At 39.9% G+C, this 24,797-nt stretch overlaps 1 protein-coding gene across 2 annotated transcripts in view; it reads left to right on the top strand.

Annotated features, from left to right (window-relative positions):
- Positions 1-24,226, top strand: part of smarca2 (SWI/SNF related BAF chromatin remodeling complex subunit ATPase 2) — a 63,931-nt gene extending 39,705 nt beyond the window's left edge. Inside the window, exons 25-34 of one of the 2 annotated variants that reach the window (XM_069682484.1) lie at positions 1,501-1,664; positions 4,020-4,247; positions 4,588-4,665; positions 6,217-6,435; positions 8,183-8,406; positions 13,591-13,696; positions 13,831-13,932; positions 15,446-15,572; positions 16,770-16,903; positions 21,422-24,226. In XM_069682484.1, the coding sequence (XP_069538585.1) occupies positions 1,501-1,664; positions 4,020-4,247; positions 4,588-4,665; positions 6,217-6,435; positions 8,183-8,406; positions 13,591-13,696; positions 13,831-13,932; positions 15,446-15,572; positions 16,770-16,903; positions 21,422-21,457 (1,418 nt within the window). In that variant the 3' untranslated portion in view covers positions 21,458-24,226. Of the gene's footprint in view, positions 1-1,500; positions 1,665-4,019; positions 4,248-4,587; positions 4,666-6,216; positions 6,436-8,182; positions 8,407-13,590; positions 13,697-13,830; positions 13,933-15,445; positions 15,573-16,769; positions 16,904-17,552; positions 17,584-21,421 lie in introns of those variants that run through there. The other variant, XM_069682485.1, reaches the window with a different exon arrangement.
- Positions 24,227-24,797: the final 571 nt, after the last annotated feature.

Genomic DNA, 24,797 nt, shown 5'->3' with positions numbered 1-24,797 from the left:
TTCAACATCATGATGCAGATTGATAAAAAGTAAAACTGAACGTTTTTTCAGATCTGTTCTCAAGAGGAGAAAAAAAACTACTTTTAAAATGCTCGTTTGTAGAACGGAGGTCGGATCGATCTGATGCATTTGTGGAAGTTGGGATATCTGAGCACTGAATGGCTTTCGCGACACAGTTTCAAGGAATTTATAGAATTTTAGATCTAGCATAGAGCTTTAACATTGATCCGAAAAGAATCAGGAACTGGAAAAAACAGCGCAAACAGAGCAGACCATAGAACAATGAGGCTTCATACTAAAATATGACATGTACAGTACATTTGTACGGGAATTAGTATTACCGGCCTGTCTCTGACATAAGGCTGCTTCATATAAAAGCCTGGTACTCTCTGCAGCTGAGGTAAATAAAGGCCTTGCCACTATTTGAGAATTTACAGTATTGAAGCAGCTATATTGTTACAGTTCTTGTTTCTGCTGTTCTGCATGTTTTCAAACCACCTGTTTGGAACAGGTTGTCTCGCTTTGATCCAAAATAGTTAGACTACAATAGAAGAGTATTCCTTAAGCACACTTCCTTTGCTCTTCTCTCCCCCCCAGCCATCATGCTAGCTTACTGCGCAGTTGCCACAAAACTGGCACCCAATTTAGAGGGTTAGCTGAGGGTTTAATCTGGCCATCTATAATACTTATCATGAATGCATAGCTCTTTTAAAAGAAAATAGTCAACTCTAGTATGTATATTGTTTGTTAGCTTGTTAGCTTGTAACTAACAGTGGCTGACACAGCCTTAGTGGGTGTAAAATAAACAATAATATCTGCTTCAGTGTTATAGATAGGTGTTAGGTAGGGGAAAGAAGCTCCAGAGATTACATCCAAACGTAAGCACTCACTGTCATCCTAGCTGTCAAAACTAATGCAAACTGCCTGCTCACAAGTTTGATATCATCTGCTCTGGAGGTGTCAGGTGTCTGAGTTGGTGTTGTTGCATATTTGACTTTGACTGGCTTTTAAATTAGTTTCAAATCTATTTCGCCCGGGGTTTGTTTGAATCTCAGATTTTGCACAGACAGCTCCAACTTTAATAGAACAATGTGAAAAAACCTCTGTAATGACAAACTTTGCAGTAAGTAAGCATAGTTATATTCGGAAGAAAAGAACACAGTTTAAAGTGGGTAAAGTTTCAATCGGTTTATTTATATAATGATAGTATTGGTCCACAACGAAAGAAAGAAACAAATCAAAGGAATCTGTTACTTATTTTCATAGCCGTTAAACCATCCACACAGCCCTTTCAGAACTAAATTAAACAGACTGTGAACCACTTCATGCCCTTTTCCACACAATACCCCTGAAACAGCTTAATTGGTCAGAGAAATGGCACTGTGACATTTTTACTTTCCTGACAACAATACGCTTCAGACCAAAAGATCAAGACAAAGTTCAAGCAGACTTTATAACAGTTAACTTGATGGACTTAAAATGATCCTTTTTGGTTTTCAGGAACCACAAAGGCTGAGGACCGAGCGACTCTACTGAAGAAGTTTAACGAGGAAGGATCTCAGTACTTCATCTTCCTGCTCAGCACCAGAGCCGGGGGACTCGGCCTCAACCTGCAGGCCGCAGACACTGTCGTCATCTTTGACAGTGACTGGAACCCTCACCAGGTATGTATGTCTATAGATTTCTATTATTATAACCTGTAAGTATGGTACTTGTGTACACAGTGTCAATGTATGATTATAGTGTGTTCAGAGTGTAGTTCTTCTTATCATCAGTTCTTCATTGATGCCACTGATGACCTAAACAAAATAAAACTTCAGACAGGCAGATTTAAAAGGCTATGTTTTAAAGGTATAATAAGTAGGATTTTTCCTTGCATTTTGTTAATAACACATTCAAACTGGGCCCCTCCTCCTGGGCTCTTCATCACCAGAAGCTCACTCTCACTCTTTGTGCAAGAACATGCTCCACCCCGCCGAGCTAACACCGACAGCATCACGTACCTTTGCGCTAACATGCTAACCGCCGGTTACCGTTGTGTTAGCATGCTAACCGCCCGTTAACTTTGCGCTAGCATGCTAACCGCCAATAAGCTTGTCCTACCCGGTTTGAGGCACAGACGACAGTGAAGGTACCGCTGAAATCAGAGATACAAATATTGAAGGAATAAATGCAAATTAAAAGAAATATTCCTGGCACCAGGGTGGCTTTTGAAAGGCAAGTTATAAAACACCTCAGGCAGACCACTGTCGCAGAGAACAATGTGAAAAACCAGGTGTAAAATTTGTTGCACTGATCAAGCAACACACGAGGTTAGAGAGACTAAAATCATGTCAGAACTTTAAAGGGAGGAAGAGAGAAACACAAATGTAAAGATCCATTATAAAGTTATTTTACCAAGCTCTTCTGTCACCACAAACAACACCAACACAAGCAACAACCTGTTATTTTTTCATATTTCTGCATTTCTGTTTCTCAGAGTGTTCTCCTGCTTGTTTTTCTGTTGTTTTCAAAGAGGATGCAATTAAAGCAGCCAGTGATTCATGATAAGCAGGCTGGCTATATGTAATTTCATCTTTTCTCTTTGCAGAAAGAATCAAAAGAAAAAGCTTTCTCTCTCACACTTCTGGTTAATAATTTATTCAAACAAGCATGTTTTTCCTGAGCTGACCACATCATTTACATTTTTCAGCAGCTATTAATACACACTGGCAAAAAAAAAAAAAAACTCTCTTCGACCTTTATTCAAAGTCTGGCAGCAGAAAACACTTAAGTTTTCTGTTTAGCAACTTTCTAGATATGTGCAACATCTGTCACTACAGCCTGGTGCCATAACTTAATTAGCAGCACTTTATGCAAATGAGAAACTGTGGCTGGGCTCATTCACACCTGTATTCTCTGTGAATAGCCTGTAAATACTGCAATAAATTGAAAGAAATGTCGTTATGCATCATTCTGGGCCCCTGATGGTGATTTTGCAAGGGACTAAGTGAATAATATCCCCCTGAGAGAGTTTGAGAAAAATGCATTGTCTCATGTTCACAATCAATCCAGGGACTCACTACAAAGTGGAACTCAGATCAAAGTTGCAGCCTAAGGCTCCTGACTCTACAAGCTATGGTTGGCTGTCACATCAAGTGTCTGTGGGCGACCATCACTTTCAGTCTCTGTGATGTGTTCAGCGCCACTGGCTCCAGTCACCTTTAATCAATGGTTGTAGCCAACTAAACATGTTGGGATTGCACCATCAGACTGCCCAAGTCCAACTAATCCCCCTTTCTGTGTGGCTTTGTATAAGTTTGTGCCCACTGCAGAAGAAGACAGTCTAACCACACCTGTGCAATGCAATGCAAAGAAAACAAAAGCTTAACTTTCCAGTGCTCATAGTCGCTGTATAATAGATATATATTTTATTTTAGAGTGTGTGTTATATCTGAAGCAGGTGCTGCAGGCTTGTGTTAACAGAAGATGTGGGCTGACGCATTGCGTTGCATCATTCATTCTGTCATGTTTTCAATAACTGGGAGAGAGAGAAGGGGAGGCTAAAATCAGGTTGTTTTTTACTTTTTATTTTATAAATGTTTACATGTATATGATGTCCATCCTTCCATTATCTTTACTGCTAACCCTGTTCGGGGTGGCTTGGGGGCCGGAGCCTATCTCAGCTGTGATTGGGTGAGAGACGGGGTACACCCTGAACTGATCACCAGTCAATCACAGGTGACACCACAGCTGACACACAGAGACAGACAACCTTTCACATTCACAGGCAATTTTAGAGTCACCAATGTACAAAAGAGAAACAGGAAGAAAACAAACAAACAAAAAAAAGGATACAGTGTGAGGGCACATCCTCTTAAATAATCCTTCACGAAGCGTCCTCTTCTGCTGATATGTAGGCAGACCGTTTCTCCCTTTTTCTGAAGAAAGTTGCTTCTCTAGATCACAGAGACAAAGTCATCCGTTATATTTAAGCAACTGAAATGAGCTCATATTCCTCTTTCATCCTCTGACTCCAGGACCTTCAGGCTCAGGACCGGGCTCACCGCATCGGTCAGCAGAACGAGGTGCGCGTGCTGCGTCTCTGCACCGTCAACAGTGTGGAGGAGAAAATCTTGGCAGCAGCCAAATACAAACTGAACGTGGATCAGAAGGTCATCCAGGCGGGCATGTTCGACCAGAAGTCCTCAGGCCAGGAGCGCCGTGTCTTCCTGCAGGCCATTTTAGAGCATGAGGAGCAGAATGAGGTAATGTTATTATTATTTAAGATTAAATGCTGTATTAGGCATTTGTATATAATGAATGACGGAGGAAGCCCTAAATACATTTTGACTCTCTAGTTAAAGAACGCTGGTTTTGATTTAATGTCTGCTTTTCCGGAGGCAGCTCTTAAGATACGATCAGAGAGCACTTTTAATATTACATCATTTTGTAAGTCAATGTCAGACACTTATTGGTATTTGATTAAATCTGTATGCCAGCTGATTAGTTTTGAACTCTGCATTTTGGGTTTCTTTTTTGTTGTAACTTTTGAAACTGAAACTCGGATGTCTGAAGGAGACTTTTAATGTTTTTTCCAAAATGTAGGAAGAAGATGAAGTACCCGATGACGAGACCCTTAACCAGATGATAGCTCGCAACGAAGATGAGTTTGAGCTCTTCATGGTAAGAAAAACACATTTTTTGGAGATCAAATAGACTTTAAAATTACAGGTTAAAACTCTTCAAATATTAATTTTCGCAAGAGAAGAAGCCGACATCTATTTCTCTTCCATCTTGTCCCCATCATGTCAGGGCTATTATCTTGTTAAATATCATCATTTGTTCGGGCACTTTCAGACATCAGTCCTCAAACGGTGCTTCTTTTTGCATAGTAAATGACTGAATAGCCATGAATAAAGGACTCACATACACCATGACAGTTTCAACACTTGACAGTTTCAAACTCAGTTTGTGACCCTCTGTGCTTGAAATGTAGTAACACATCTTTCATGCTTTATCTAGCTCCATATCGCTTCCCCATGACTCCTAAACGAAATATAGCAAATATTCGCTGTATGCTTCCAGAAGGATTTTCTCCCAAGGTTTATCTAGTATTCTTAAATCAAAAGTTGGATTATTAGTTATGTGTTAGAGAGATTTTTTCCTTTCTTAAATCAAGTGCGAGGTCTTTCAGTCTAGGTGACTGCACACTGCCCAGACAATGACCAACTCACTTCAACATTGTAAAGTTAGCAGTTGCTGGTTTCAGCCTTTAGAATGTTAAACGTCCCCTGTCTGCGCTTAGATTTGCACAGCTTTGCTCAAACTGCATGCTTAAACTAAATTGTATTGTTGCTACACTGATGTTCTGCGCTCAAGCTGCAGCCCTTCATCTTGCACACAAGCTGCTTCCTTGCACTTGTGAAACATCTGCTCTCAGGTTACCCCAATAAATACAAAGCCAGGTGCAAAGACAGGAGAAAAACTGCCAGGTGCAGAGAGGTTTAGCACAGCTTATGAGACATGCTGCAACTTCACATCTGGGCAAGGGCAGCTCGGTCTCAGTGAATGAAAATACATCAACATGGAAAATGAATGGCAGCATTATCTTAATAAGTAACGAGAGAAGACAACAGTGACCTGGCTTGTAACACGCGAACACAACAGTCGCTCTGTATAACAATTATTATTGCAATTATTATTTTTTTATCTATTTAGTTTGCACATAAAAAAATAATTTAAGATGAACAACAATATAATTGCATGGAAATGAGAGAGAGAATTACCTTAAAACCCACCAAGGGCTTGTAGAGCGGCATTCTCTGAGCAGTTCATAAAAGCAGTGACTACCTAATTTATAAATGAATGAAACATAAATGAAATGAATAAATGAAATTGTAACATTGTAATTTAAGACATAAAAACAAGACAAATCAGGACAGTACTTGACAGCAAGGCATCCCCATATACCCACCTATTGCACAAGAATAATGCATCTGTCATGTGTCTAAACAAACATTAAAGCACAACATGGCCTGATCATTATCCACACATCTGTTTAGTGACACTACCGTGATTTTAACTTGCACAGTAAATTATACCCTACATTAGGACTGCCGTTGAGTCCAGTATAAATCCATCATAAGGGCTCCATTTTTGTAATATAACAAAGGAACAATGAACCTTGTCACCACCTGCTGTTAAAGTGTGGTTTTCCTTCTTTCTGCTCTGTAGCGCATGGACATGGACCGCCGCCGGGAGCACGCCAGGAACCCAAAGCGTAAGCCTCGTCTCATGGAGGAGGACGAGTTGCCCTCTTGGATCATCAAAGATGACGCCGAGGTTGAACGGCTCACGTATGAAGAGGAGGAGGAGAAGATGTTCGGCCGAGGATCGCGCTGCCGTCGGGACGTGGACTACAGCGACGCACTGACCGAAAAACAGTGGCTACGGGTAAAATATACAGTTGTTGGTTCACTAGTATTTTCTTAATTTATCTAGTCATTTATTTGTTGCCCTTGTATGCCTTTATGGACACAGAGAGGACAGTGGATAGTGTCATAAGAGGAAGTGGGGATGACACACAGCAAAGGGCTGAGGATGGGACTGTAGCCTCTGTAGATTGGACGCACAATTTAACCGCCGACCTAAACCGGCGCCGCTTACTAGAAAATGTATTCTCCTTCATCGATCCTAAACAACTTACTCAGCAAGCTGCTCTGCAGATGTCTTATGGCTTTCAGTGGGAACCATTATTGGCCTATTCCCCATTTCAGATATCGCAATCATTGGAAAGGAAATTAATTCAAACATTTAATCTGAATGCAGTGAAAGAGCAGATAAAAAATAGTGCACAGCGGCTGCTATGGTTGACAGACTTTGTTTCCTTTCCACTCGGTGCTTCTGCAGTTAATTGCAGCAATCTTCTGTAATATACAGACTGATTTGATCTGCACGAACTCATTCTGTGTAATTAAAGATACCAAACTTTTCCCTGCACATAGAACACAGAACTTGTTAAGTTTCAGTCTACTGATATGGTCTTTTATATAATCACACATTGTTCATATTTAATACAGTCATTAACCTGCAATTTAATATCTGTTTTGTTTGTTTATTCTCACACTGACAAATTGAAAATCAAGCTGTGTTCACCCTCCAAAGAACAAATGACACACAAGGAACGTGTTCATGTATTAGTCTGTATTAGCCCTGACTGTGTCTCAGACAAAAGCTCATTTGTTTATTAATTCCAAACAGCTACTCACAAATGCATAGTTTCAGTTTCTTTTCAAAGGGTCAGTAATTTCCTTAAACAGCTGCTCACTGTAGCTTTACATAAATGTTACTCAAACATGAGCAATCAACTGTGCCACACTGGAGACTCATCCCACCCCGGCACATCTATTTTATTGACTGGGGCTCAGGCGGTGGGGAAACAAGAACTGAACAGAGAGGCTTTGTGACCTGGGTGTCACACTGTTGGAAGTGTTAGCTGCTGTTCAGAGCGGCTCTAATTAGAAGTAGATAATTATGTAGAGACCTGAATGCACTCAACAAAAAATATTACAATATGCCAAGAAGTAATACTGCAGTCATTTGAAGCACTTGCTGCTGTTATTTGTTCTTATTTCGCCTTGAAAATCATAAATCTCATAAAACAGATGGTTTGTAAAAACTCTTCATTAATGGATCTTAAAATTCCACATCATAAGTGATTGGGGATTAACTACAAAAGCCCTTAGCAGACATGCACCCATACATTATATTTACTCCATTGTCCTGCAATAACAAGTCATTTCTGGTCGTTTATTTGAGATCTCAACTTATATATCCCGTTATCGTGAGATGCAGCACGACTGTAACATCAGATGATCATGAAGCTGCAAAAGACAACAAACAGAAACAGGCTTACCTCATTAGTGTGGACAAAGGCAGCATGGCAAGTCCTGGTCTGTAATATCACAGTGACCAGACTGTTGTTTTGTTTTCTAGGTCGCCAGAAAATGATCCCGTTATCACGAGCAAACAAGCTTTGTTATCTCGAGATAACGAGAAAAATAAGTCGAGATCTCAAGAAAAACGACCACAAATAACTCGTTATCACGGGAAAACAGAGTAAATAAAGTATACGGATTTATGTCCGCCAAGGGCTTCCGTAATTAACCGTGTCTTTGCTGTGGTTATTTTTCAACTTCAGGCCATTGAGGATGGAAACCTGGAGGAGATGGAGGAGGAGATCAGGCTGAAAAAGCGCAAACGTAAGAGGCGTCAGGACAAGGACTCATCGAGCAGAGACGAGGGCAGCTCCAAGGCCAAGAAGAGACGTGGACGTCCTCCAGCTGAGAAACTCTCTCCTAACCCCCCCAAACTCACCAAGCAGATGAATACCATCATCGATACAGTCATCAACTACAGAGACGGGTAAGGACATCTATTTACACCTTGACCTAAAACAAGCTGTTGAGCTACAAAGATCTCATCTACACTTGACACATTTTTTTGCTGCAATTTTGCCTTTGTTGTGATTTTCAATTGATGCAGGCTGATAGTGCAGTGACTCTAGTACAGGAAGATTGCATCTTTATTGTGTATCCAGAATACAGAGCTTAGATTTACAAGATTGTTTTTCCACACGGGGAAAAGCGTGTAAATAGGCAACACCTATCCATCCATCCATCATCTATACCGCTTATCCTGTTCATTGGGCGAGAGGCGGGGTTACACTATGGACTGATCAGCAGTCAATCACAGGGCTGACACACAGAGACAGACAACCAACTAACGAGCATGTCTTTGGACTGTGGGAGGAAGCCGGAGTACCCGAAGGGAACCCACATGTGCACTGGGAGAACATGCAAGGTTTTAATTAAACAATGCATCTTCTTCTGATTACACTGAAAGAGATCATTGAGTTTGATGAGTGCAATCCTCATTCCTGCAGGGATTTGTTACTCCACTCAGCATTCTCACATACCACTTCTGTCTGACTTCCATAGTCTAATTCTTTTCTTCATCAAACCTTTCTAAAAAGCATTCTGGGTCTGAATAACTTCCAAAATGATGAAAACGGTTTTGATTAACCCAAAATCTCTGCTTTCCATCAGTGTTTATGAGGCCAGTTCAACCTCATAATAATGGTGGTGATAACTCAAGAAATCAGCCGCAAAACTTAGCAATTTACAGCACTGGTCACTGGTGTTTGATGGGGCACTGAGAGCTCTGCAGTAATGTGAAAGTGCTGTTCCCTGTGTCACTGATGCACCTCAACCCGTTAATGAGCTGAACGTAGAAACTTATGAGTGGAACATATTTTTACTGGAAAGTGTCAGAAAAATACTTTAGTTCTCTGTTGTATAAAAGCACATTTTCTGTCCTTATTATGGTGCATCTCTATTAAAATTGACTTTGAAGAAAACATCACCTCTATATGTGAGGATGTGCTTTGATTATCCAAGAAAGTACAGACGTGTCTGAGGAACTGAACAGTGTGAAAAAACATCCTTGTATTCTTTTAGTCATTCAGCCCTGAGAGTCTGTGTGTGTGTGTGTGTGTGTGTGTGTGTGTGTTGGTGTTGGTGTGTGAGTGATTTTCTGTGTGTGTGGTTGGTTCTGTTGTGTCTGCGTTTTTCCTCTTTTGCCCGTGTGCAAAATCAGTCTGTGTCCGTCTCTATAATATGCACCCGTGCATGAAAGAACATGTGCATTTGTGTTCCCGTTACTAAACTATGCACTGGCTGACTACTGTGTCGGAGTGTTTCCAGGAAACTACAACCGGCCTTTCCAAAAGTCAAATTCTTTCCTCTCCCAGTTGATGATTGTTCATCCCAGAGCATCTCAATCAAAGCCCTGGGACAGAGTCTGCCATTTCTACTCCAGGACTTCTAAACTAAACTTCAAACCCGCATGAAGTCAACAAGAGTGGAGCCTCTATTTCCTCCATAGTCCAGATTAAAGTGTAGCAGTGTAGAGATTTCTAATGTAAAGAAATTTAAATCCCTTTCATGATCAGGCACAGATGTTGTTCTGAAATCATCAGTTATTTTACCAAGCCATCAGAAGAAACCCTGCTCATTGAAGCCTTCATGATCATGTTTCCGTTCATTCCAGTGGTTTCACGCAAGTCAACAACTTGGTCTGTTCCCAGAGGCCCCCATCGCCATAACGCCGTCCTGAAATGCATCACACTTCATACATCAATATGTAAAAGCCCATTTTGTACATACCGTCCACCTCTGTGGTTACATCACAGTCCGCACATTGGATCTCAGCTCGCAGCACGTGCAGACTTCTGAGGCACCACGGAGGATTGTTTATTGAACAATATGTGAGTCTTCTGAGACCTTGAGATGCGGCTAGACTGCTCTGCTGCTGGAGGGTCAGCCTTTTAGGTGGAAGTCTCTACTTGAGGCTCATTGTTGGGTTTTGATTTTTTAAAGAAAATCAAGGAACTTATTATCAGAATCAGAATGGGGGTTTATTGCCACATAGGTTTACAAATACAAGGAATTTGTTTTGGTGTTTTGGTGCAGAACGGAATTATTGCAATCATAATTAATATTCAGATTTTTACAAAACAGGTCAAATCTGGTAGTAAAACCTTGTCTTCTCTCTGCTGGTCTGTGCTCTTTTCCTGCAGAAAAACCTAAAACATTTCGGTATCTCACCAATTAGAGCGTGTACCTTTTAAGGCCAGCTCAAGCCTTGACTGCATGTCAACCCCCCGGCTCTCTCCCACTTCTTTTTGTCCATCTCAGGCTGTAAATATCCAGTAAAGGTAAAAAAAAAATCTCTCGAAAATATCCATGAAAATGTCTGAAACTGTCTTCCCAGTATGTCACCAATTAGAGCGTGTAACTTTTACGGCAGAGTCCCTATCACTGCAGCCCAGATGTGATTCCAACCCAAGCTCTGGCTGCATGTCAGCCCTCCTCTCTCTCCCACGTCTTTTTGGCTATCTTAGACTATAAATGTGCAATAAAAAACAAACTCCTTAGAATAATCTTGAATATGTCTAAACTTGCAAAGCTCTCAAAGAAAAAACACAGCCTTACTGTAAATCTCTTATATTCAATGCTTAAGGGTCTGTGTCCACTAAGTTTTTTGGGCCAGTAGCGCCCACAACCTCAACTTCAGAGCGCTTCTCATCGGCGCTTAAAGTTGTCCAGCGGCACTTCCGCTTCCCTCGGTAGTGACCGTTAAGTCTGTTTTAAATCACTCTGTATGCTTAATATTTCATTTTATTCAAGGAAATTTTACAAAGAAAACATAAAAACAATGGAGAGGAATCATGTCCTAGCATTAGCAGCAGCTCTACACCTGGAAATTGTACCCTCAAAAAAAAGGAAAGGATTAGCTTCTCCGCCGCCATTGTTGTTGATAAGGTTAATATTGTAAGTCCCGTTCCTTCTTGATTTTGATTGGTCAGTGAGGGAGAAGTGACATGATGAGCGTGGCATGTGGCAGAGTTACAAAAGTTGAACAATTTTCAACTAAGAGCGCTGTGAGCACAGGGACAAAAAACAGCTGACCCTGAGGGTGTTTTTGCGCTGAGGATGCTGAGCGCTGAAAGAGCTAAATTGGTTTTGTGTAGAAAATAGGCACTGCCATCACAAAAAACAGTTAGTGGACACAGGCCCTAATGCTGTATATGCATTACTGATATTCAGTTGTCTGAATACACCTTCTATATAGAAGTTATGTCAGGATTTATATATTATTTGCCCACATTTCTCTTGCATTGGGGGTCTTTTGTGTCCCCTCTTCTTGCAGAGCAAAGCAGTAATTCCTCACATTAGAGAGGCTGGAACCAGAAAGTTTTGGGCTTTTTTTTTAATAATACACATTTGACAGTAAGTGATGCCGAGCTAGGTACTGTGAAACTTTTTTTGCATCCTTGTTCATCTTCAGATTTTTTTCGTCTCTAAATTGTTCCATTATCACCGGAGAGTTAGAGATTTTTCAGCAGTCTTGTTGTGAGCGGTCGAACACATGTGGTTACAGCGCAGCTTTGAGTATATTGACTTTGTTTTTTACAGTTACTGTTTAAAAACGATTTCTTCTTCACTTTACTTGCAGAGTTTTTCCCTGCTTCTCCAGGATTTGAACTGTTGTTTTGTTGGACAGAGAGGCCTGCTTCTTCTGCTCCTCTGTTGCTTATTAAGAGGCGGTGGAAGAAGCAACAAGCCAGTCTCTGAATGATCTCTACTATGTACGAAATGAACACTAGTTGATGCTAATAACACAACGGTGAGATCGCTATATGTAACCCATAATAAATGAATCAGTCATTAATAGTTTGAGGCAGACGGATCAGTGTTAGTCTTTGCATAGATAACATTCTGAGGGAGGCAGCATTGCAGATTAGCAGCAATTGGTATAATTGACAGGAGCCATCAAACTCTGTTTACAAGGTTGACGTTAAAAACTCTCCTCTCTATTAAGTCTATTCACATTTTCAAACCCTGGGGATACTAGTTGGGGAAAATCACAGTTCAATTCTGTCCTGTCAATGTTTATCCTCAATGCAGGAAGAGGGATTCAAGGATAGTTCTCACTTCCTTGTTAATGTGGGCTCATCCTTGCAGCTGTGCACTGCAGAGGCCCTCAGAGGAACCTTGGATTGGATGTAGCATTGGACATGTTTACTTGGCAAATCAAATCTTTAGGGACAAGTATGAAGTAAACTCTGCTTCTTTTACCTGAAGTAACCCTCATCTGACAGGAGGCTTTTCAGAGTGCAAAGTCTATATATCGTTGTGACCTCGATGGAAAATAGAAGTAGCCACAACAACTCATTTTTGTCGTGTTGTTGAAACAACCCTGTTACAGCTCTGTATGTATTCAACATCTAACTCATACAGGCTTCAATAGATACCTTATTTTCACCCTTGTCGCCATATTGCAATTCTTTCCATGTACTTGTGTTTACCTCACTAACTCAGGCAGATTGGCCCCAAGCAACACTTTATTATTGATCATGCTGCATTATTCATACTCATAACAACAGATATTAAACATAACACTGGCCAAATTGCAATCAATAAACCTAAGGAAGCTTTGGGACTTTGGATTAAAAATACATGAATCACAAATTTTGTACTGTAATTATTTTATTTGTTGTAACACTTTGAGTGTGTCTAATTACTGAGCTTTACTTGTGATGAGTCCCATTGATTTCTTGCCGTTTGATGCTTTTCAACATTGGTGTCCCGTGGTGGTCAATACAGCAGGAGAGAGCAGCGGATTTCACACTTCTAATTCATTTTATATGTAAATTATATATAATATGCTTTTTATTTACCTCTAAAACAGCTCAGGTTTATAAGTGAACACCATTAAAGTTGCTTTATAACTTTAGTTTTCATTATTTTTCTGTTGCTATACATTCAAATGAAGGGCCACCCACATTTTGGTATTTGCTAGTCTGTAATTTCCATATTTTAATGGCTCATATTTGAGATTCCAAACACAAAAAAAGCTTTAAAAAAGTGGACACAAAACTTTCTGGTGAGTTAAAAAGGTAAATTAAAGAAATGAACTGCTTGTAAAACTAGACAGGAGAGAGGACCAGTTTCATAATGATGTGAAAATTATTTTGTGTTACAGGTCAGGAAGACAACTGAGTGAAGTGTTTGTGCAGTTACCATCCAGGAAAGAGCTCCCAGAATATTATGAGCTCATCAGAAAACCTGTGGACTTCAAAAAGATCAAGGTATGCTAACAATGACATTGTGTTTGAGTTTTGGAAAAGTACTTAAAGGTAAGACATTGAACACTGTGAAAATTACAGGAAGAGAAGGCTCACAGATCCTGAGAGGAGTGAATTAAGTTGTTGTCTGTCAACAGGACCGTGTGAGGAGCCATAAATACAGGAACGTGGGAGACCTGGAGAAGGACGTGATGCTGCTTTGTCACAACGCCCAGACCTTCAACCTGGAGGGATCCCAGGTCAGAAACAGCCCCATGTGGAACTACATTCCTCCCTTTTAATACCTCTAATGTCTTTAAAATGTTTTCATTGTGCTTCTACAACTTCTACACTTCTACAAGTACTGCTGAGTCAGGTAACTGAAAATTCATAGTTATTTACCAAGAAAAATGTCCAACACTCTGGTTCTTGCTTTTCTAATATGAATATTTCCCTCCTGCATTACTGTGAATATAATATATTTAAGCTACTGGCTGTTGGTTTAAAAGAACAGTATAATTGACGGCATAAACTTGGGCTCTTGAAATGTATAAAGCAGCGGTTCCCAACCTTTCCCGACTCATATTGGACCTCCACTGACCCGACTCTCTGTCTATATGGCTCTGGATACTCTCGATACTGGGCTGCTCCTCCGCTGTCCTCACCTACATCCGCAGCACAAACACGCTGTCATCAGCCTCATAAGGACAGTCCTTGTAACACATTGCCCACAAAAGCGCACATTGACCTGATGAGGTCAGCAATATACTAGGTTTTGACCTAGTCTTGTTTGCAAATGATTTGGCGGCCCACTTGCAATACCCTCAGGGGGCCGTGGCCCACAGGTTGGGAATGGCTGGTATAAAGGTGATAGTTATATGGCATGCAAAAACAGATGATGCTGCTACATGGTGTGCATCTTAGCCACAGACTGTTTGGAATGAGTGAAAGTAGCCACCATGATGTCACTCAACAGTTTCAAAACATTGAGTTTGGCATTTTGGAAGTTTTTTGGAGACAAAAGTGACCAAATTTGGACGAGAGAATGGAGCTGAGGAGGAAACAGATTGTTACGCCTCTATCCGGGTTGACGGGTCTCTGTGGTAGCAACTTTTGAATCACAGGTAGCCATCCTGCTTCCTTGTCTGTATATCGGAATTGCCTGCTTCATGGTATTTTAATATAAATGGGACTTTTTACACAATTAAAGACATGAAACGAGTGATTGAGGCCATAAACTCATTAGAAAAACATTAATTGTAACAATATTGTTAATCATTTTTGACATGGTTTGACAGCCTAATACTCTCCCTTTGTTTTATTCTTGTACAGTTGTTTTTGAAGGCTCGATTTTGTCCTTACCAAAGGTATCAGTCTGTTATAATTATATTAAACAAAGGAGACAATTTTCCTGTGGACAGAGCACTGTGTCATTGCTTTTAGAGGAAACAAATTATTTTATTGAAGGTTCAATTATCCACTTCTGTAGCCAAAGAGTATCAATAAACCAGTACTAACTCTATCTGAACCTCCCTCCTCTCCCACTTCTCTTCATTAATGCCTAAAAACAATAACAATAACTAAAATGATCCCCAAAGGGAAATTCACTTGTCTGGCATCTCATCTACCTCTATCTCATCTAATCTCTCCTCTGTTATTAACTCTGCACACATCCGCTCTTTGTCCAGCAGGCTCTTCTCTCTCATATTCCCAGTACTGTGTGTCAGGCTGTTCGAGGAACTGTTTACACCATCTGTGTTTTTCCCCCCGCAGATATACGAGGACTCTATTGTCCTTCAGTCTGTGTTCAAGAGCGCCAGGCAGAAGATCGCCAAGGACGAGGAGAGTGAAGACGACAGCGAGGAGGAGGAGGATGACGAGGATGAGTCAGAGTCAGAGGGTACGACACACATCCTCTAGGGCATACGTACAAACACACACACACACACACACACAGTTTCTATTGTCTCATTTAAATTCTACACTTTTGGTCCAGTATATGCTGCTCCATTCACTTTGAGCAGCATGGACTACTGAAGGAATATATTACGAAAAGACAGGAAGGAAAAACAACTGAAACTGCACTTGGGGGCCACTCAGGGTCTTTTTCTTCTAGTTTATTTATTTATTTATTTTTTGGAGCTTTAAACTGCTTCTGAATAAATGTTGTGATCTTACAAATGCCACATATCTGTATATTACGAAAAGAGTAAAACATGTAGAAAACTGTATTTAAATTTTGAGAAAAATATGTTTATTTGTTGTTTCCAATTGTTAGAAATAATGACAACTAAACATCTTAATTTTAGCAATCATAGTTTTCATTATATTTGTCTTTATTTTGTTCCATTTGCTGTACAAAAGAATTTTAAGAAATTGTTGTTGTTTTTTAACCCAACAGCAGTCTGAAACCCCTTTTTTTTCCATCTAAAAAGTGGGCTGCGTCCTATATACTGGCCAAGTATTTTATATATATACGGTATTTTAACCAGATGATGGCGCTATTATCTAGCTAAAGCGTCACAGACATGCGCCGTCATGATTGCCAGTGCAGCCACCATCCTCACAACAATCAACATTACCATAGGCTGAGCTCAACTACCGCACCGGTAGCTAGCAGGATTGAAATTCGACATTGTGAAAACAGATGGTAGGCTGTAATTTGTGTGTGTTTTGAATGTGTTTTAAATGAAAGTGAATTGAAATAGTGTTGAAATAACTTGTATACACATTTCCATTAATGAATAGCTACAGAAAACCTTTTTCACTCTGGGATACCCCCAAAAACAGACTGCGACTTACATTCTGGTGCGACTTATATTCCAGATTTTATGGTAATTCCACATATAATCAGTTTGTCTTCTCAAAACTTAGAGAAGCATCTTATCTGTGAAGGTTCTCAGTCATCCAGGTAATAGTTAGTTATATTATTAGCTTAATCCAGAAGGCAACAGGACTTGTTCTTCTTTTGGATTAAGCTTAGAATTAGATAAGCATAATTTATATTTGCTGACTAAACAGACAATATTGTAACTACTTCTGTAAGATTGTTTACTGGGAATTAAATCACTCCTACTTGTCCCTTTTCTTCATTCAGCCAAGTCGGTGTGGGTTAAGATCAAGCTGAGTAAGGAGGGCCGCAGCAGTGACAAAGGCAAGAAGAGGCAGAGCCGAGGGAAAGCCAAGCCGGTCGTCAGTGACGACGACAGTGATGAAGACCAGGATGACAATGTAGGTCATTCCACCCCACTGGATCATTTACACATCGTTATAACAAAAATAACTTGAACTCAGGAAAAGACGTTCTCTGCTGTTCAGCTGTTAAACTTCATTTCAATATGATTGTGGATGAGGAAAAGAGTAATTACAGCCTTAAAATTATTTGAGTAATATTGACTAGGACAGTTTATAAAAGCTCACAGTAGAAAGTCTTATGCCAGCACTTTGGGTACAAAAATGGAGATTCAGAGTCACACTTGTTTCCTTCCAGCCATCTTATCAGCAGTCGTTTCACACCTTGGATGTCAGATACAGGCGATTAATTGAAGTTAAATCGTTTAAACATTTACAGTAAAATGCACAAATGAGCCTGCCTCTCTGTAAAAGCTGTTGTTACAGCTGTTACTTACAGACACTTCTAAGTAATGAAGTTTAGACCAATCATTTATTTGTTTGGTCAGTTAGATTTAAAAAAAAAAACTGACATAAGTTTGAAGAGCAAAGAAAATGGTGAAGTGAAATTGGTGGTTTCGTCCAATTAACAATCCAAAACTTACACTATTCCATTATCCATTGAATTTCCATTGAATAAATACTGAAGTCTAATTTTACAGTCATAGTTTTCTCAAGCTTTGAATGCGGTTTTGTTTCCACTTTTTAGCTGGTCTGAAGGTCAAATCTGCAGGACGCTCAGAAAGAGGCTTTATCAGACAGTCACGCCTCCATCCTCTAAATCAGACTGAAGCGGGACCTTCAACCGGTGGAGCATCGTGTGAATAATTCAGACCTAATTTACAACACTTTCCATGTAGCAGATAAACAACAGGATTCGCAACACAAAAGGATCTAAACCTGATGTGTACAAGATAAAAAAGGCGGAAAATGAAATAAATACCACACAGGTAATCTTCCACTTAGTATAATTAGTTGAGCTTTTAAGTTGTATGCAATTAAATATTCTATTGTGAAGCCATCTCTTAGTCATTACTCTTAGTCTATTGTGCTTATCCTCCTCTTCACTGAGTTCTAAAGACGCTCCAACATCGGCTCATTTTCTGCCAGCACACAATGAAACCAGTAATTGGAAATTAAAGCCATGGCAACCATCACTAACGTACCAATTTTCATATAATTACCACCCATTTTCCCTTTTCATCATGCAAATGATAAGTGAACGATGCTTCGGGGCATATATTACAGAGATGCCCTCTAAAGGCCTGTTCCTCTGTCCAGGTAAGTGCTGCTGTAATAAAACTTTAAAACTTCTTAAATCAGAAGAGGAACTGAACACGTGTGCAGAGGTGTGGAAGAAGTGCACACATTTCCCATTGTACTGTATGTTCTCCAGAGAACTACTCACTTTTTGTGTCTACCAAGTGAAACACCAAGAATGTTTTCAAGACGAGACTGTTGAAACGTGTGGCGTGGTATCTCCATCATGGCGCACAGCTCATCTCTACTGACCACATTCACATGGTGGCCCTTTTTCACTGACATCAGGCTCAGAGTGCCCAATCAAAGAATATTGTAGTAATTCCACTTCCACTAACTAAAACAAAGATTTAACTTGGCGAAGAAAAAGCAAAGATCCCCCATGTTGGCGCGTTCAACAGCAGAAAAGCTTCTTGTGTTGGTCTGAAGCAGATATTCACAGTTATGGAAAGTTCAATGTAGTGTTAGGGCGGGTTCACACCAGCCTTGAAACTGAACCCTGGAGCGTTTGTCCCCTCAGTGTGGTTCATTGAGGTGGTGTGAACACCGGAATGAAACTCTGGTGCGGACCAAACAACCGGACCATGGTCCACTAGAAAAGACGGGTCTCGGTCTGTTTCCAAACAAACCACGGTCCGGTTTGATTCTGGTGAGAACGTAAACGGACATAAAGTAGGACCAAATACAGGAAACAAACCATAAAACTGTGCATTGTAGTGTTTACGGGTGCTGACGTTTACAGAGACACGCAGCGAGATGAGTAGAGGACAGATGTGGGGGAGCGGTGAGGAAATAGAAATATGGGCTGACCAAACAATTTCACAAATGCTTGTGGAAACGTACGAGAACTGTTCAGTGAAAAACTAAAGGAGAGTGGAACTGATCGATCTGTGGAACAGTGTCCGTTAAAACTAAAAAACTCTGACAACAAAACATTAAAGTCCACCATGTTGAGTGTGATTGATCAGTGTGCTGTCTTGCTTTGTTTACTTCAGGGAGTTTTCCCACTTGGAAATTTCACCTTTGTTTCTTTACTGTGCAGTCTCAATCAGAGTTCATTGAAATTTCAATCTGCCTGTTTATCGAGTAAACCGCAGGTCTCTGTGACTCCTTCCTGGAGTAATTATAGCCTTCCTTTTTCTCTGATGAGATGCATTTGTTTTGCTTTACAACTGCTGAGTGTTTTCCATCCCAGACACAGATCTTCACACCTGAGCACCTATTGATTGCAAAGTTCTTAGTTTCAAATTGGATTCTCAATGGGTGCTTCAATTCAAGTTGTATACGTGTGAGTAAAAGGTCAAGCAGTGACCCTGTATAAAAACACAGAGACAGTGAGATAAATATAGTACAATGACTCACAGTCCTTGCTGGATCCAGGTCACATCCCGGAAATTGAAAGTAAAACACATCTCCCTGTTAACTTAATTCATATTCATCATTTCTAATCTACTCAACTACTCAACGTGTTTATTAAAGCCTGACCCATATGGAACTTTTAAGACGGACACTGATGGCTCCAACTTTGCACACATCTGACTATGCAAACGTTCTCCTAAAGCTGCTTCATTTAACAGAATAACTAAAGAAAGATTTATTTCGTTGATAGAGATTTTCAACCAATTCTAGTGCGGACCACCATCTGTTCAGCACTTATGCTCTGCTACCGGAGATTGAGAGCTGAGTGGAGTGCTGGTAATTTTCTCTGCTTGTCCACGGATCTTTTTGTTGAGCTTTGTTCAACCTTGTTACATTCAGATTTGACCCGCTCCACTCAAATCGCTCAAAGCTGGCTCCCAAAAAGAACATCTGTAGAAGCTACTTGAACCGACCATTCACAGATCTTGGCATCTCTGTAGCCAATGTTTACAAGTGTGGTTACATTTGTAAGGAGATTAGCAAGAGCAATATCTATTGAGTCTTAAACTTGTATCCTCTGTGTGTTCAGTGTTTTGACCAACGTGAACCATTCATGTAAAAACAGCCATCCTCAAGACAAGAGATAACAAAGCTGTTATGTTTTTTTAATATGGTTTGATCACTTGGTGCTTTAACATCGCAAGTACACCTAGTTATATAACTTTCTAGAGTTGTAAAATCCTGTGTGTGAGTATTACAAGCTTATGTGCAGTATTTTGCCCTTAAAGCCCCCCTCCAGTGAAAATCAAGTGTTTAACCTTGTACACATCTCCATGTGGTGTTCTTCATGTGCTACAAGACAAATCAGGGACAACATCAGCAGTCATCTCCATGGCTGGGCCTGTCTGCTTTTAAACTGCAGTGTACCAAGGACAGGCTGAACAACACGTTTTCAGATTGGCAGGTTTGAGACGTCACAAACCTAAGGAGCCAATCCCGTTAATGGACGGGGTGATGCTGTGCTTATCATTATGTGCAACCTATAGCAACCACTTTGGCGATGCGCGAGTTAGCTGTAACCATCATCGTAACTTTTGCAAACTCATTACTGACTACTAACGTTAACGTTACTACTACTAATTGTTTGTCTCAGCGGTATTTTAACAACACAATCCCACCAGCACAGCCTCCTGCAGCACTTTTTGTTCGCTCTGAATCCTCGCAGGATAACTAACACATGATGAGAATAAATCCAACTTAGGAGTGTCAAAATACATACATTTTGATGTCATTAAAACTGCAGTCAGACCTAGTTTCAGATTTAAACTAGAGGGATCTGAAAAGGTTTGTCCTCCGTTTGATTTGGGTCAATATTCAGCAGAAGAGCTGAAGTTTTAGTCTTTGCTGTTTTTTGTTGGATCTGTGTTTTTATTCATGCCGGCGGTGAGCCTGACCTGCAAGGTGCTGGAGGTTGATGTAAACAGCTCAGCTAAAATAAGACCTTTACCTGAGCATGGCCAAAAGCCACGGCTCTCTGAATACAAATGTAGAGAGTGATTTTCTCAGCTGTCCATCAGTCATGGTGGAAAAATCCTCTGCATTTGAGTTCAAATGAAAAGTCCTTCTGTCCCTCTGCTTGCTTTTTTAACACAAATTAAAAAACTAACCTTCCCTCCTAAATTAGTCTTACAGAGTCTTCATCCTCCTTCAACGCTCCTCCTCACTAACGGGGAGGAGAGGGCACTGGTTCACCTCCAGACACCTTGAATCTGAAGAGCTCTCGCTCTTATTTTCTGGTGTTGATATATTCATCTTGTGCTGCCCTTATGCCACCCTTTGTTGATGCTCTCCACACACAATAAACCTTCATCACACAGTGTTCTCCTTCTCTCCGCTGCCTTTGTCTACCCTTAAATCTCCCTCTCTCATCACACTCTCCATCTCTCTCTCTTTCTGCAGGATCAGTCAGACAAGAGCAAGAGCGACGACGAGTGAGGACGTGAGGACATTGTTTATAGCGCTTATAAACAAAAGGACGATATCTTCCATTACTGTCTTTTCAGGTTTATCTTCTGTATTTGTCCATTTGTCCTCTGTGTCAGTCTGTGTCGTGTTTTGTTGCACCTTCACCTACCAGCTTGGAAATGTATTACTAATAATCAATAAGCTACAGCAATATCTATCAGCTTTTGTTCCTGTTTTTAAGACAATTTTGTAGTCTATTTTTTAACTCTGCTTTGAAGAAGATTTAAATTGTGTATGAGAAAAAGGAAAAAAAAAAGATTGGTCTTGCCATAAGCGCTTTTGCTTAATTTGTACTCGCTTGCTCGCACTTTTAGAAAATGAAATATGAATATCCAGATTTTTAAAGATAAAACATATATAGTAATAGCCATGGACATCTAAGTGAATTTGGAGAGCCACTGGTGATTAAAATGATGGCAATCAATCATGTTTTTAATTTTTGGATCAGTTGTTTGACCTTGCGTAGTGCCAAATTGTGGAACGTTGAGAAAGTGACTCTTCGCTAAAGCCCGCCCCCGACCAGTGACTGTCCAATCAACGCTTACAACTGTTACTTGGCACGGCAGGCCTGTCCGCAAGTTAAAACCACAAATAAAAAGCAGAAAGGGCAGAGAATACATTCGACAGTGTTTATCTGTTATATTAATATATGTATTATTTATGTCATCATCATCAACTACTATTAACAATAACTAAAAAAATGCAGCCCTGCTTACTAGCTTAAATTTATTTTTCAGAGGCCAAGAAAACTTTAGGTTACGTAGGTAACCCCGGTTCTCTAAAACATGAGTGAGGTATCTCACGGGCGGACAGCACAAGGAGCGTGTCCCACAGTGAGATATTGACTGAAACGAATGTTGAAAGAGAACCCGCCAATAACAAACCTGACATTATTTTGTTGGTTTATTTAATACATCAATAAACGCCCGGTTCAGGACTGGAACATGCACTGTATACTATTTCTCCACTGAGTAGAAGCTGTTCCCAGATGATACCAAGTTTAGGCTAACGTTAGCAGCTTTGGCTGCTTTTCTATTTTTAAAACGTTTTCAAAAAAATGAAATTGTTCCCTAAGATAGTGTTAAATTAGCATTTCTTAACTTTTTCTCCTTCAAAAGTGAAAAAATATTGTTTGAAAATATGAATAGTATATAAGCAAAGCATATCTCGTGGTGTTATCCGGGCATCGTCCAGAGCAGCTCTGTCACACTTTAGCACGCAGCAAAGATCCTGATGTGTAACTAGTGAGGATGCAAACTTTTGTCCTGGCACATGTAGCTTTAGCTTCTGCCTTTTAGCTGCTAATTTGATCACATCTATACATTAAATGCACATTTAGAACTGCTTTACAAGAGTCAAGACAATGTAGAACAAACAGCTGGAAACTGCCTTTACAACCAACATATTAAGCCAAAGTTAGCTTAAAAAGCTAGTTAGCTATTTACAACTGTTACATTTTCATTGCAAAAATGAATCTTGTCTAGAATGAAAGGGACACCAATATTTCAAACATTACTCATCAGTGAATCATTTACTGTTATTACTGAAAACTAAGACATACAGAGCTTGACAGATGTAGCAACAGTAACTGTGAGGGGCGTGGCTTAGCTAACGGTCATTAACGAGAATTTTGAGTGTTAAAAACTATTTTGGACTATTTCTAAAGTACATTTATTTTACGGCCAGCACAACAAAACGTCAGTTGTTGCTCAATGACTTATAACTGAATTTGATGCTGAGTGCTTTTTTAAACCTGCTTTTATTAAAATGTAACCTTGCATAACGTAGGCAGCACATCATTTAGATATGTCCACGTGTTTTATGTATCTTCTCTAGTAATGGTCTCAAGTTGTGCATCAGAGCAGAAGCTTTGAACTTTGTTGATACAGTTTACTTCACTTAGAAAGAAGTCTTTGGGTTATTTAGATTGAGAGACAGGCCTTCAGAACAGTCTCTCTTTTTAGGTAGCAGATTAAATGGGAAACAACTTGTCCTGTTGAATAAAACTTCAGTAGCAGTTAATGTAGCTTTTCAAAGCGTCTGAAAACATGTTGCATCGTGAGGTTCGTTGGCAGCAAACAGAATGTAAAGAATAAAGTTTGGCTGGATTTTTGCAAAACAGAAAACAATGAAAAAAACAACAAAAAACAGTATTATTGGATTAAAAACTTTGATTTGAATATAACAGTATATTTTAAACTATGTATTGATTTACACATTTGGATTGAGGTGTTTGTGTTTCTGTATTAGCCCTCATTTTATTGATTTGTATGTTGTGCGTAGCATGAACTTGTTTGGCAGTATACTGTGTACATGCATATATCATTTTGTTTGTGTAATTTGTGCTTGCCGACTCTCCATAAGTGTGACTTAATCTTTGCTTTCTTTGCACAGTGTCTTTGTGGTTTTATTTCATAGCCCAGGGCAAATAAAAAATCTCACAGATTTTCAGCACAGAAACGTTTCATTCAATTATTTTTTTGTCCTTAGAACCATTTCTACCATCTGTCACCATCTGTGTGTGCATGTGGTTGAAAAAGAAGTTTGAGGGTGTTTCTTAAGGATCTGGGAAAAAGTTACGTTTAGAAACAGGATGTCTACAGGTACTGAAAAAGTCCTCGTCATGACAGATTATATAAACCTGTTACATTTCACTGTGCTGCTCTTTAGTTGAAAGAATAAGTAGTGTGGTTTTGGATGTGTGGATGAAAGTTTTCTACACACACACAAACATTATTAAGGCTGTATTTTGTATTATTATCTGTTATATAGCAAAGATAATTAACCAATAAAACACTGGATAGTTTCATGATCAAAAAAAATTGTGTTTATTAAACCCTTTTGGAGAACGCAACCAGTGTTGGGCAGAAGCAGCACTACAAGCTACAGCCTTACGAATTTTCCAGCAGCACTACTTGTTCAACTACATTTCCCAGTAGCACTACTAGTTTCACTACATTTCCCAGCAGCGTTACTAGTTAAACTACATTTCCCAACAGCGCTACTAGCTGTGCTACTAGTTTAACTACATTTTCCAGCAGCGTTACTAGTTAAACTACATTTCCCAGCAGCGCTACTAGCTGTGCTACTCGTTTAACTACATTTCTCAGCAGCGCTACTAGTTAAACTACATTTCCCAGCAGCGCTACTAGCTGTGCTACTAGTTTAACTACATTCCATAGTAGCATCACTAGTTTAACTACATTTCCCAGCAGCGCTACTAGCTGTGCTACTAGTTTAACTACATTCCATAGTAGCATCACTAGTTTAACTACATTTCCCAGGAGTTAGTAATGTCACCGTGTCCTGT

The sequence above is a fragment of the Semicossyphus pulcher genome, unplaced genomic scaffold, assembly GCF_022749685.1.
Source record: "Semicossyphus pulcher isolate SPU_LCO1_2020_fin unplaced genomic scaffold, fSemPul1.0.p SCAF_6, whole genome shotgun sequence".
Classification (NCBI taxonomy): Eukaryota; Metazoa; Chordata; class Actinopteri; order Labriformes; family Labridae; genus Semicossyphus; species Semicossyphus pulcher.
This window is presented reverse-complemented; position numbering and strand designations above follow the sequence as displayed.